An 11,056-nucleotide genomic window follows, 5' to 3' on the forward strand; every position below is an offset into this window, starting at 1 on the left:
CCTCCTTTCCCTAGCACGAACTGGAAATAAAAGCCGAGAGGTGCGCGAGAGTGCAGCTAGTACTGCAACTTCAAGCCAAACGCCCTAGGGTCTGCAGCTTCCCAGCACCACGCAGCTTAACCTCCCTTCGGAACAAAGCGCCAGCTTGCAGCCAATGCTATTTACAGTCGTTTTATTTCCTCTAGAAAAAAAAAATCAGGACACGGAGTGGTAGATTTACACGACACAGCTGACAGCGCCTCGTGGGGATGGCGGAAAAAGGATCGTGTCAAAGCGAACCCGCAAATCACCCACAACGCGTTCGCCTGTCCACCAGCCGGGAGGCGGCCGTCGCTCCCAAACAGGTATGAATCCCGTTGGCAGGCGGGTGCTTCGCCCGTTCTGCTTTCTCCCTCCGCGGTGACGCGAGAGGAGAAGCAGCAGCGAGGAGTCAGTGTGTTTCAGGACTTCCCCAGCGCCCATATAGATTTTCTTTAAGTCACACTGATTAGTAGGCAAAGGAAATCTTTTTTTTTTCTTTTCTTTTTTTTACAGAAATACAATATGTTTATGCACAGACTATTTACAGTCAAGCCCCCTCTTGCATATGGTCACCGCCGGGGAAACCGCTGGGGAATCCAGGCTGGAAAGCTGCCCTAGCGCGACGGCGGAGAAAAAGCTGCCGAACGATCAAAGCACAAGGGCCGGCAGCGGCCGGACCACGGGACGTTTCGACGGCTTTGCTTTGCCCGGGAGCGGCGTGGTGGAAGAGCAGTGCCGGGGTTACCTGCTACGCCAAACCCTCTCGGTGTTACGCTGCCGGCTTCTCTCTCAGCGCTGTGGCACCTCGAAGCCTTGAAGGCTTCAAATCACCGCGTTTGCCGCTTCAAGTCCGCAGCATGGGGGACATGAGCAGCGCTCTCCCTAAAATGAGATTTCCCGGTTTTCCTTCCACGGCCTGAGGCCTGGAGAGCGGCTTGATCTCTTGCATAGCCAGCGCTGCTGCAAATGGAGGAGGAGAGGGAACAAGCTGGCCAAAACGGCTGCCTACGAGAAATATAAAAGCATCGGGAAGGGAGGGATCACTGGGAACTGCGCGAGACCTACAACAAACAGTATTCCTGCCCTAAAATTACTCGTCTAAGCCTCTGCGCCTTCCAGGCCAAGCTGATGCTTAGCCATCCCCTTCGCTTCCCGAGTTGGCGGTACAGCGCTCGGGCTGCTGCCTCGCTGCCCAGTTTTCGCTGCTCAATTTGCTTTGGACAGCCTGAAAACAAGATCTTTAAACCAGCACAAGTTTTGCTCTTTTGCCACCAACTATCTTCCTGGCTGCGCAGGTTGCCGTGGAAGCGCAGGGCTGGTTTTCCTTGGCCGTCCAGCGCTGTTTGGGGGAGAATTTGCTCTTGAGGCCAAGCCCGCTGAATCCCTAGAGTGTCTCTCGGGGCTCGCAGAGGAACACAGTCGTTGTCACAAGAAGGGGAGTAAAGAGCAGGAGAGAAAAACAGCTAGGTTAAAAGAGGGTAAAAAGCATAAAACAAGTCAGCTTTGCACGGAGGATGGGAACTTGCATAAAAGCTGTAGTCAGAGATGCCTGTTTTCTAGCAGAGCCTCCACCTGCTTCTCAGTAGTTGCCACTATGCAAAAGTCTGGTTTTAATCTCGGCTGAAAACAGATTTACTTGCGAGATGCTGATGGGAGCTAGATATTGCAGAGGGTACAGCTCGCTCCCCCCGAATCGCTGCCGGAGCCGGCACGGCTTCCTCGAAGTCGGCCCGCGTTGCGCCTCCTCCTCGCAAACCTCGCCGCGGGGTTGCGGCGGTGCCAGGCTACAGCAGCTGGCCCCCCACGAAGCCTGGGGAAAAGGGCAGCGAGCCTCACGGATAAAGTGCAAAATGCTCGTGCGATTAGTGCGAGTCAGAAAATGAGAGCAGTTAAGAGCGGTGGCGACAGGGCTGCTGGGCCCGTCGCCTGTCGTACGGGCTGCTAGGAAGGGGCATTTTCCCTCCCGGCAGCGCGCCACGCCAGGCGGTTCACATATAAATACATCCACGCGCGCGCCTGGGCGTCTGTGCCTACACCTCCGCAGAGGCGGGACCGAGTTCCCGCGGGTAACAGTGCAAGACTGGCAGAATTCCCATCAGTCAGACGCACCGGCGCGATTTTCCCCTCCTCCGAGCCGCACGGAGGAAAGCGGACGAGATCTCAGCTCTCACGCTGCGACTGCGCCACCCTTCGCTTCACCCACCCGCCCAGGGGCGACGCGGCCCTTGCAAACCGGGCTGCGATTTCACCCTCGCGAGCACGCAGCCCGGAACGAGCATCCGGGGTGAGGTGGAAAGGTGGGAGCTGCCGACACCGCTCTGGGTCCCTTGTTATTTCAGCAACCCAAACGGGCGCAACACGGAGAGGGCCGGGGCGGGGCGGGGGGGAAGGTTAAAATCACACTATGAAGTTAATAGAACGAGGAGTGGTTTTGGAGAGCGTTGGGTGAAGAAATCGCTGGTTATCCAACTTTTAAAACAAGTTCTTTCCTTTGCGTGGAAGAGATCAGAGGAGTGAACAAGGTGCCTAGAAAATGAAGCACTGGTGAAGGGGTCCCTGCGGGCTGGGGAGCGCATCCCCGGCCGAGGACAGTTTAGGGCTGGGAAAAAGCTGTTACCGTGCCCCACGGCCCCGGGCAGCGTCAGGGGGTGTAAGCCGGCGGCGGCTGGAATTGGTTGATCACTTCATACTCGGCTGGGTAAGGTTCATTCTCCTCCATCTCGGACAGGAGCTCTAAGGCCTGCTCCTCTTCCTCGGTCGGATAGTGGCGCAGAAGGTTGGCAGCGGTGGCAAGGATGGAGGCTCCGCCGGCTCCCGCCACCAGGTAAAAGCTCACCGCGAAGGTGACGTAGACTTGGGAGCCGTGGTACTTCTTGTGCTGCTGCTGCTGTGCGAGGATCAGCTCGGAGGCCCAGTAGCAGAAGCCGATGACAGTGGCGCACTGCAGGACTGAGAGGGCAGCGGAAAGAGAGACAGCGACAGACGTTGAGCATCCGAGGGAAAAAAAAAACGAAGGGAGGAATAATCACATTTATTTCCCAGTCAAGCTAGCAATGGGATCCCAGAGGGAAGCCACCACAGAGAGGGATGCTGGGCATCCAGGGCCAGCTCTACTTCCCGGTGGTATAAAGCAGAGTGAGACACACGCAGGCAAAGCCTGGCCTCTGCCCAGAGTGTGGCAGAAGAGTGCAGCAGGCACGTGAAATTAAGAGAGAGGAGGAGGATGGTGTGCAGTAAGAACACAGCTTAACCTCCAATTTCCTCCTTCAGCCCCGACCAGTGAGAAAAGAGGCACTGCATATGCTCTCGCACCCTACTATCACCCTCGAAACTAAATCTCTTGTTCGGCGTACGTCCTGATCTCTGTTCGGCCTGCCGATGAGCTGGACTAAAAAGCAAAAGCAGTGCAAATGCAAGGCAACAACCAGCGGGAGACTGAACGCGCGGGAGCCGTTTACCAAGAGCAGCCCGTCGTGGCAATCTTGACAGCGGCAGAATCGGCAGGGCCGGGGCAGGAGCAAGTGCCCTTAGCATGGCATAGAGGCAAGCGTGGGCGAGCAGCTGCTCCTTAGAGGTCTGAGGAGATTATAAGCTAAAAACAAGCTTGTCCTCTTTACGTACGAAGGGGAAAAAAAGCAGGGGACGAAGCAGAGCGCCAGCAAAGCAGGCAGCCCTGCACCACGAGCCGCAGCTAAGAGGTTTGGAAGGTTTCTGGCGACTTGGCAGGAGTGTCACAGACCCATCAGCCTTCTCCTCTTAATGCCTCAGGCAGGCTCACAGCTCAGACCTCCGCTGAGCTGCTCAGGGTCTGACACGGTTAATTGTGTCAGCAATAACGGGAAGCAAATCTCTTGCATCCTCACGAGGAAGAGTCAGAAAAACATGACCTCCACCTTCTTCCTCAGTAAGGCTCAGTTCTGTGCTACGAGATCTCTTTGAAAGATATAACTTCCCACCCTGTGCCCGTTAGTAGATGCTTAACATTCATCCTTGACTTCTGCCCCTGCAAAATTTAGCTGTGATTTTGAAGCTACAGTTGCACTATCTCGGCGAGGCTTCTTGCACTGAGGACACAAGGCAGAGCCCTTCGGACACTGCTCCGGCTGCAAACAGAGCGATGGCGAAGCTCTCGAGCTCTGCAGGTCGATGCAGCTCTGAACTAAAGGGCTGAATTATCAAGGCTGAAAAAAAAGAGTCAACCCTCCCAAACAGAAAAAAAAGAGGAAATGTGGCTTTGCGCTAGAGTGGCTGAAACGATAACCACCACCACAAAGCACAGCGCATTGGGAATTACCTGTGAGGATGTGAGCAAAAGCGTAACGGCGAGTGATCTTCAACGCAGGGTGTTTGGGCCCAAAAACATCCAGCAGGAAAGCTGAGAGGCTGCAGATGATCCCCAGGAAACAGAAGGCAGCGATGACCCGGAGCAGCAAAACGGTCTGTGGGTTCATGCAGTAATCTGCGAGCGAGAAAGCAGAGGGTCAGCCCCAAACCGCTGCCGTTTCAGGAGGTTCTCAGCTTCCCAGCGTGAACGCAGAACGAGCGCCCTTAAATAGGTTTTAAAAAACACATGTTCTTTATACAGCCCGAGAAAGTATTTCGTTTTATAAGGTATTACTCCGATGGATATCGAAACTAAAGAAACATAATCGAGACTCCACAGCAGCCAAGATAACAGAACAGGCTGCAAGGCTACATCCTTTACACCAAGCTAACGTAAAGACTTCTCTAGTAACGCTCCTCGCGCCACGTCTCGCTGGCGAGCCGGAGGAGTAAGCAACACAGCTGCAACGACGAGCCCACGCGAAGGTCAGGCGTCGGAGGCTAAGCGGAGCTGATCTCTGCACTACCGCACGCTCTGCGATCACTTGTGCGAGTTTTAAGTCTGCCCAAGCGCGCTAACTTGCTAACTCTGCAGGATTGAATCTCATTTATCCGCAGAGCAGGTGCTTGGGCTCTCGGTGCACCCGCCGCGTGCCCAAACTGTCACTGCACGCGCAGCGCAGCGGAAGGCAATCCCCTCCGACGCAGCCGGGAAGCTCTCGGTTAAGAGCGTGCGTGACGAGGGGTCGGTTGGACACGCTTTACTGCCCTGCAGCTCATTTAGTGCCAGCAGCTGCAGTATCCATGGGCGAGACAAGCACTCTGGTTTAATTCATGTTTTAGCCGAGTGCTGCAGGCAGTGAAATGCAGCAGAGCGACCGAGAAAGCACCGATGCCACCACGCAGCCAAAGCTTCTGTGCAAAAAAAAAAAAAAAACAGACCCTGCCCTCAAGGACCCCAGCATCCCTCCTTAACCCATCCTAAATGTACTCCCACCGAATTCAAGCACGCACGCGTGCCCTCCGTTCCAAAGCCGGCCGCTTGCCGGTATCCCGGTCCCGCTCTTCCGCTGCAAACCTTCGCCTGCGCACGTGGTCCCCTCCCATCTCCAAACTGCAGTCTTGCATGGTCATTTTTTCCATCTCTAACTATAAATAATAATAATAATAATAATAAAAACCCAACGATCTCGCTCTCGCAGATGTTAAAACTGGAAAAAGCCTAACAGGGAGTTAATACTGTTTATGAGAGAGGCGCACCGCATCTAGATGCGAGGCGGTGCTGCATCCCCTACCAATACAGCTCCCCAGGCTCGGACCAGTGTCCTGGCAAGCAACAGCACAGGCATTTTTTTTTTTTAACCTAAAACTGGATCTAGGAGAGAGCAGGGAAAAAAAAGCCCGAGCAGGGTAAAGATGTTGGCAAAGAGCGCGAGAAGGTCGTTTTGGAAACCTCGCCTGCAGCCTCGTCTTTGGGAACAGACTGGCGAGGCTCACACAGGGGCATAAGCTGGAAGGTTCGGAGCACCTCACCTCGCCGCAGGCCACCCAGAGCCACCTGCGAGGCGGGAGCGACGGCTCCCACACGCGGACTGAACCAGGAAATCGCACGGGCGACGGACTGACGAGCCGGGACACAGGAGGGAAACCACCGCTCGAGGTCACAGCCCCAGCTCGCACGAGTGCCTGGGACTTCCAGGCTCCTGCTCACACCGCTCTAATTGGGGCCTCGTTATCCATGAGTCAGAAGCTGTTTGGATGCCTTTTTGGCAGGATGTTTCGCTTCGCCGTGGTCATTCGCTTCCCCCGGCGAGGGAGTCGCTTCCTAGCAGAGCTGTTTACCTTCGCCAACGCGGAGCGCCCTCCCGATCCACAGGAAATGCCGAAGGGGAGACGCTCAGCATTGGTCGGTCGCATACAAAAGCGGACAGCCCACGGGCAATTTATTTCTGCTCAGCGCCGCAAAACCTGCATAAGATCGTTTTCAAAGAACGACGGCCCCAAAGGAAGCAGAGCATACTCCGAACCGCCAGCTCAGACCAGTTCTATAACCTCGCTCACAGCTAAACCTGTTCAGACTCTTCCATTAAGAGAAATAAAAAGCCCAAAGACACCAAACCAAAGCAGAATGCTCCTCTGGGAGCTCATCGGACACTCGCAGAGCTCCCCGCTGCTGTGCCTAGACAGCGTGAGCAGGGGTACCGCAGTGATACCACACCAGTGAGGAGAGACCCCCTTCAAACAGGAACATTTCTGTCCAAACGAGGCCAAACAGGCGACCGGTAATGCAAAACCAAGTCTCTACTCTCACCAGCGTCAAATCAGTACGTATTTGTGCACGGCTTTTCGTTCTTCTCACCTGCACAGCAAGGACTGCGGCATTCACCCCAGCCTACTGAGCTCCTAAGGTAAAACGGCTACAGAAGATGAAAACACACGTTAATAATGCAAGCAGGCAGGTGTAATCGCTGCTCTCGCAGTAGGGTGCAACGGAACAGCTTGCGCCTAGCTGGAAAAGGTGTGCATAAAACTGCTGCTTTCACGCAAGGAAAATACCCACAGGGGTGGGAAAAGAAAGAAGTCTAAGGTGCTCAGAGCTCCTCCTCCCCTCCTGTTTTTAAAAGAAGGAAGAGTAGCTTCTGTTTTAATAGAAGACACCACGCTGCACTAAAACGCACTAATAAAAACACCGTCAGGATGCAGTGTTTTAAACGGGTAACCCTGGCAGACTCCCTGCTTGCGAACCTAACACCAGCCGCACCAAGAAGAACGATTAAACGTGAGAAAAACGAGCGGACGAGGCTTTCCGTCGGGCCGCTATCCAGCTGACGCTAACAGCCTTAAAGCGTGAGAGCAACCACCACGCACGACCTCTCTTCTCCCCCTAAAAGTTTTGCTGAAGAGGTGCAAGCGTGCGGATTTTCAGCTATCCACGTTGCCGCCCTGCTCATGGGGCAAAGGGTTGCGACGGTCGCGGTATTCGGGAACGAACGGGTTTAATTCCGCCCTTCGGAGCCGAAACCCTACAGCGAGGACACGACGCCTCAAAGCTCAGACGGGAAAAGGCCCCGAACGACGCCGCCGAACGAGAGGCCGAGAGGAGGCGGAGGCCGTTGCCGAGGAAAGGCAGCGCTGCGGCTCGCGGGCCCTCGCGCCTCGGCGACGCTCGAAGCCCGGAGCGGTTCGCCTGCCTCCCTGAGGGGTTTAGGCCGCAGGGAATCGCAGCCTGGCTCTTCCCCGGAGTCGCAGAACCAACTATTAAGGCGACTGCGAGCGAGGAGGCGCCGCGGGCCCCGTTTTTTTTTTTTCGATCCGGGAGGCTGCGAGGCCGCCGGGCGACGGCGGAGCCTCGGGGGCACCGACCGCTGCGGCCCCGCAGGCTCCCGCCTCACCTCGGAGCAGCTCGGGGTCCACGTAGCCCAGGACGTCGGCGACGCCGAGCTCCTGGCGGGCGCAGGTGCCGCCGTGGATGCGGAGCCAGGCGGGCTCGGCCAGCGCCGTGCACAGCGCCGTGATGGAGAGGGCGCCGGGCAGCGCCGAGGCGAGGCTGCGCTCGGGCTGCTTGGGCAGGCCGCCGCCGCCCGCCGCGCCGCGCCGCCGCCGCCCGCCGGGCAGCGCCGGCCCGCCGGGGGTGTACATGGCGCCGCTCCCCGCCGCCGCCGCCGCCGCCGCTCCCCGCCGGCCGCCGCCGCTTCCGCTTCCGCCCGCGCCTGACGTCATCGCGCGGCGCCGGCGCGGCGGGGCGGCGGCGCCATGAAGGAGGCGCTGGCGCTGCTGTGCCGCCTGCCGGCTCACGCCGACTCGCGCTGCTGGCACCTGGCCTGGAGCCCCGGCGGCACCTTGCTGGCGTCGTGCGGCGGCGACCGCGCCGTCCGCCTCTGGGGCAGGGAAGGTGGGCGGCGGCGCCGGGCGGGGGGGGGAGAGGGAGGAGGGGGCGGGGCTAAATGGGATAGGAGGGAGGGGCTGGGGTGGGGGCGGGGCCGGAGAAATGGGGGGCGGGGCTGGAAAGGGGCGGGGTTAGAGGGGTGGTGGGCGGAGCTGGAAGGGGGCGGGGCTAGGAGGGAAGGGATGGGGGTGGGGCAGGAGAAATGGGCGGGGCTGGAAGGGGGCGGGGCTAGGAGGGAAGGGATGGGGCGGGGCAGGAAGGGGGCGGGGCTAGAGGGGCTGCAGCGGGGGGGCTGCAAGGGGGCACAGCTAGAGAAACTGGAAGAGAGGGATGGGAAGGGGTGGGGCCAGAGGCATTAGGGGGAGTGGCTATGTGGGAAGGGGCGGGGCCAGGAGGTACCAGGTGGGAGGGACTATGTGGGAAGGGGCGGGGCCAGAGGATTTACAGAGTAGGGCCCATGAGTGAGAGGCTAGAGGGGGCGGGGCATGCAGGAGGGGGGAGGGGCATGCAGGAGGGGGCGGGGCATGCAGGAGGGGGCGGGGCCCGAGGGCACAGCCACCCACCCCGGGGCACCACCGTGTCCATCCCCCCCCCCCGTCGTCCCCGCAGGGCCCGGCTGGGCCTGCCGCGCCGTGCTGGGCGAGGGCCACCAGCGCACGGTGCGCAAGGTGGCCTGGTCGCCCTGCGGCACCTACCTGGCCTCCGCCAGCTTCGACGCCACCACCTGCATCTGGAAGAAGCAGCCCGACGGCTTCGAGGTGAGGGCAGCGGCGGCGGCGGCGGCGGGCCGGGGGCGGCCGCCGGCTCGCCCCCCCGCCGCCGCCGCCGCCACTCACCCCGCTCTTTCGCCGGCAGTGCGTCACCACCTTGGAGGGGCACGAGAACGAGGTGAAGTCGGTGGCCTGGGCGCCGTCCGGCAACCTCCTGGCCACGTGCAGCCGCGACAAGAGCGTGTGGGTGTGGGAAGGTGCGAGGCGAGGCCCGAGCTCTCCCCCCGCGCCCGGCCCGGCCCGGCCCGGCCCGGCCCGGCGCGCCGCCGCGTCGCCGCTCTGAGATTAACGGAGAGCTTTTTGCCGTGCAGTGGATGAAGAGGAGGAGTACGAGTGCGTGAGCGTCCTCAACTCCCACACGCAGGACGTCAAGCACGTGGTCTGGCACCCAAACCAGGAGGTGAGAGCTTGCCCCCCCCCCCCCCAATTTGCGCTGCTTTTCCGCGGCTGAGGAAAAGCCAGAAACTCCCGCAGCACCGGGAACGTGCCTACAGAGCAGCTTCCGACCAGTTTAGAAGAAAAGCAGGGACAGAGCGGCCCCATCCCCGAGCCTCTCCGGGCTGGAGGGAGGAAGAGGAGGAGGAGGAGGAGGGGGGGGGGGCCTCGTGCTGGCCATCAGTGCAGCCTCCCGCTGCGCTTTTCCGTGCAACATCCGCACTTATTTCCTTTCCTCTGCCCTCCTCCAGCTGTTGGCCTCGGCCAGCTACGACGACACGGTGAAGCTCTACCACGAAGAGGAGGACGACTGGGTGTGCTGCGCCACGCTGGAGGGCCACGAGTCCACGGTGTGGAGCGTGGCTTTCGACCGCAGCGGCGAGCGCCTGGCTTCCTGCAGCGACGACAAGACGGTGCGCATCTGGCGCCAGTACAAGCCGGGCAACGAGGAAGGTGAGCGCGCCGAGAGCTGCTCTCGCCCCGTCTTGCGCTCGCTGCGGGGTTGCGAGAGCGGAAGAACGGAGGGCAGGGAACTTGCCCGAAGAATCGGCACCGCGCGCGGTCGAGGAGTCCGAACTGTCGCTTCCCGGCTCGGCCCGGTGAGCCGTTTTCCCTTCCTGCCGCGCGGTCCAGGCGGTTGGAGGTGAAAGGCTGGTGCCGTTAATGACCTTGGCAGGCGGTCCAAGCAGTTCCACGTCAGCTCCCGATCCGTAGACTCGCTTCCGCCCGTCCTTGCCCTGGAGACCCTGCGGTGACAGGCACAGCTGACACCCGGGCCCGTCTCTCCGGGGTCACGGGTTTTGCTGGCGTGAGCCAGGGCACCCAGCGGCCTTGCTCACCTCCGCGATTCCCACCTGACAGGGGATTTCGGGTTATTCTCTTTTGCCTTCCAGGGGTGGCCTGCAGCGGCACCGATCCCACGTGGAAGTGTGTTTGCAACCTCTCGGGCTTCCACACGAGGACCATCTACGACGTGGCGTGGTGAGTGGGCTGCCGCCGCGCCGGCTGCCCTTCACGCGGCTGGGTCGAGGGCGCTTTTCCCTCTCCTGGGGGGTTTCGGTGACCTGTTGCGCCGCCAACTGCTCTAGGTGCCACCTGACCGGGGCGCTGGCGACAGCCTGCGGCGACGACGCCATCCGGGTGTTCGAGGAGAGCTCACCCGTGGCCTCGCAGCAGCCCACCTTCAGCCTGGCGGCCCACGTGCCCCGGGCGCACTCGCAGGACGTCAACTGCGTGGCCTGGAACCCCAAGGAGCCGGGCTTGCTGGCCTCCTGCAGCGACGACGGGGAGATCGCCTTCTGGAAGTACCAGCGGCCCGAGGTGTGCTGAGCTGCTCGCCCCCATGCCTCCTTGCGCTGGCACGCGTGCCCCTGGACTCCTGCCCTAAGCTCAATAAACCTGCGCTGTCCTGGTACAGGACTCTGGCTCTTCCTTTCAGCGCTGGCGCCGCTCCCTTGGTGCCAGCGCCAGCCTTGCTGGTGCAGACGTCGTGCCCGTCACCCTCAGAGGCGAGCAGGCTCGCGCAACAGGCCCTAAGCGCTACACCGGGGGCTGGACAAGCTCTGCACAGGGAGAGGCCCTCCGGGGAGGGGGTTTTACACCTCCTTCGTCCTGAGCCCAG

At 60.3% G+C, this 11,056-nt stretch overlaps 2 protein-coding genes across 2 annotated transcripts; one reads left to right on the plus strand and one right to left on the minus strand.

Moving 5' to 3' along the window:
* Window positions 1-487: 487 nt before the first annotated feature.
* TMEM127 (transmembrane protein 127) lies at window positions 488-7,983 on the minus strand. Its single transcript, XM_062597005.1, has 3 exons — window positions 7,737-7,983; window positions 4,316-4,480; window positions 488-2,970 (listed from the first exon to the last, which is right to left on the minus strand). The coding sequence occupies exons 1-3, from the start codon at window positions 7,981-7,983 to the stop codon at window positions 2,663-2,665; spliced, it is 720 nt and encodes a 239-aa protein (XP_062452989.1). The 3' UTR covers window positions 488-2,662.
* A 95-nt stretch (window positions 7,984-8,078) lies between these two features.
* On the plus strand, window positions 8,079-10,849 carry CIAO1 (cytosolic iron-sulfur assembly component 1). Its single transcript, XM_062596853.1, has 7 exons — window positions 8,079-8,236; window positions 8,840-8,988; window positions 9,086-9,197; window positions 9,312-9,400; window positions 9,687-9,888; window positions 10,329-10,416; window positions 10,524-10,849. The coding sequence occupies exons 1-7, from the start codon at window positions 8,098-8,100 to the stop codon at window positions 10,762-10,764; spliced, it is 1,020 nt and encodes a 339-aa protein (XP_062452837.1). The 5' UTR covers window positions 8,079-8,097; the 3' UTR covers window positions 10,765-10,849.
* Window positions 10,850-11,056: the final 207 nt, after the last annotated feature.

The sequence above is a fragment of the Rhea pennata genome, chromosome 28, assembly GCF_028389875.1.
Source record: "Rhea pennata isolate bPtePen1 chromosome 28, bPtePen1.pri, whole genome shotgun sequence".
NCBI classification, from domain to species: Eukaryota; Metazoa; Chordata; class Aves; order Rheiformes; family Rheidae; genus Rhea; species Rhea pennata.

What these genes read in the sequence shown, in the direction of transcription:
- CIAO1 (XM_062596853.1), top strand. Translation starts at nt 8,098, where the DNA reads ATGAAGGAGGCGCTGGCGCTGCTGTGCCGCCTGCCGGCTCACGCCGAC. An exon ending in GAGCGTGTGGGTGTGGGAAG is followed by an intron (nt 9,198 to 9,311) that starts GTGCGAGGCGAG and finishes TTTGCCGTGCAG; the next exon opens with TGGATGAAGAGGAGGAGTAC. An exon ending in CAAGCCGGGCAACGAGGAAG is followed by an intron (nt 9,889 to 10,328) that starts GTGAGCGCGCCG and finishes TTTGCCTTCCAG; the next exon opens with GGGTGGCCTGCAGCGGCACC.
- TMEM127 (XM_062597005.1), bottom strand. Translation starts at nt 7,983, where the DNA reads ATGTACACCCCCGGCGGGCCGGCGCTGCCCGGCGGGCGGCGGCGGCGC. An exon ending in GGACCCCGAGCTGCTCCGAG is followed by an intron (nt 4,481 to 7,736) that starts GTGAGGCGGGAG and finishes TCTCGCTCGCAG; the next exon opens with ATTACTGCATGAACCCACAG. An exon ending in TTTTGCTCACATCCTCACAG is followed by an intron (nt 2,971 to 4,315) that starts GTAATTCCCAAT and finishes CTGCCCTCTCAG; the next exon opens with TCCTGCAGTGCGCCACTGTC.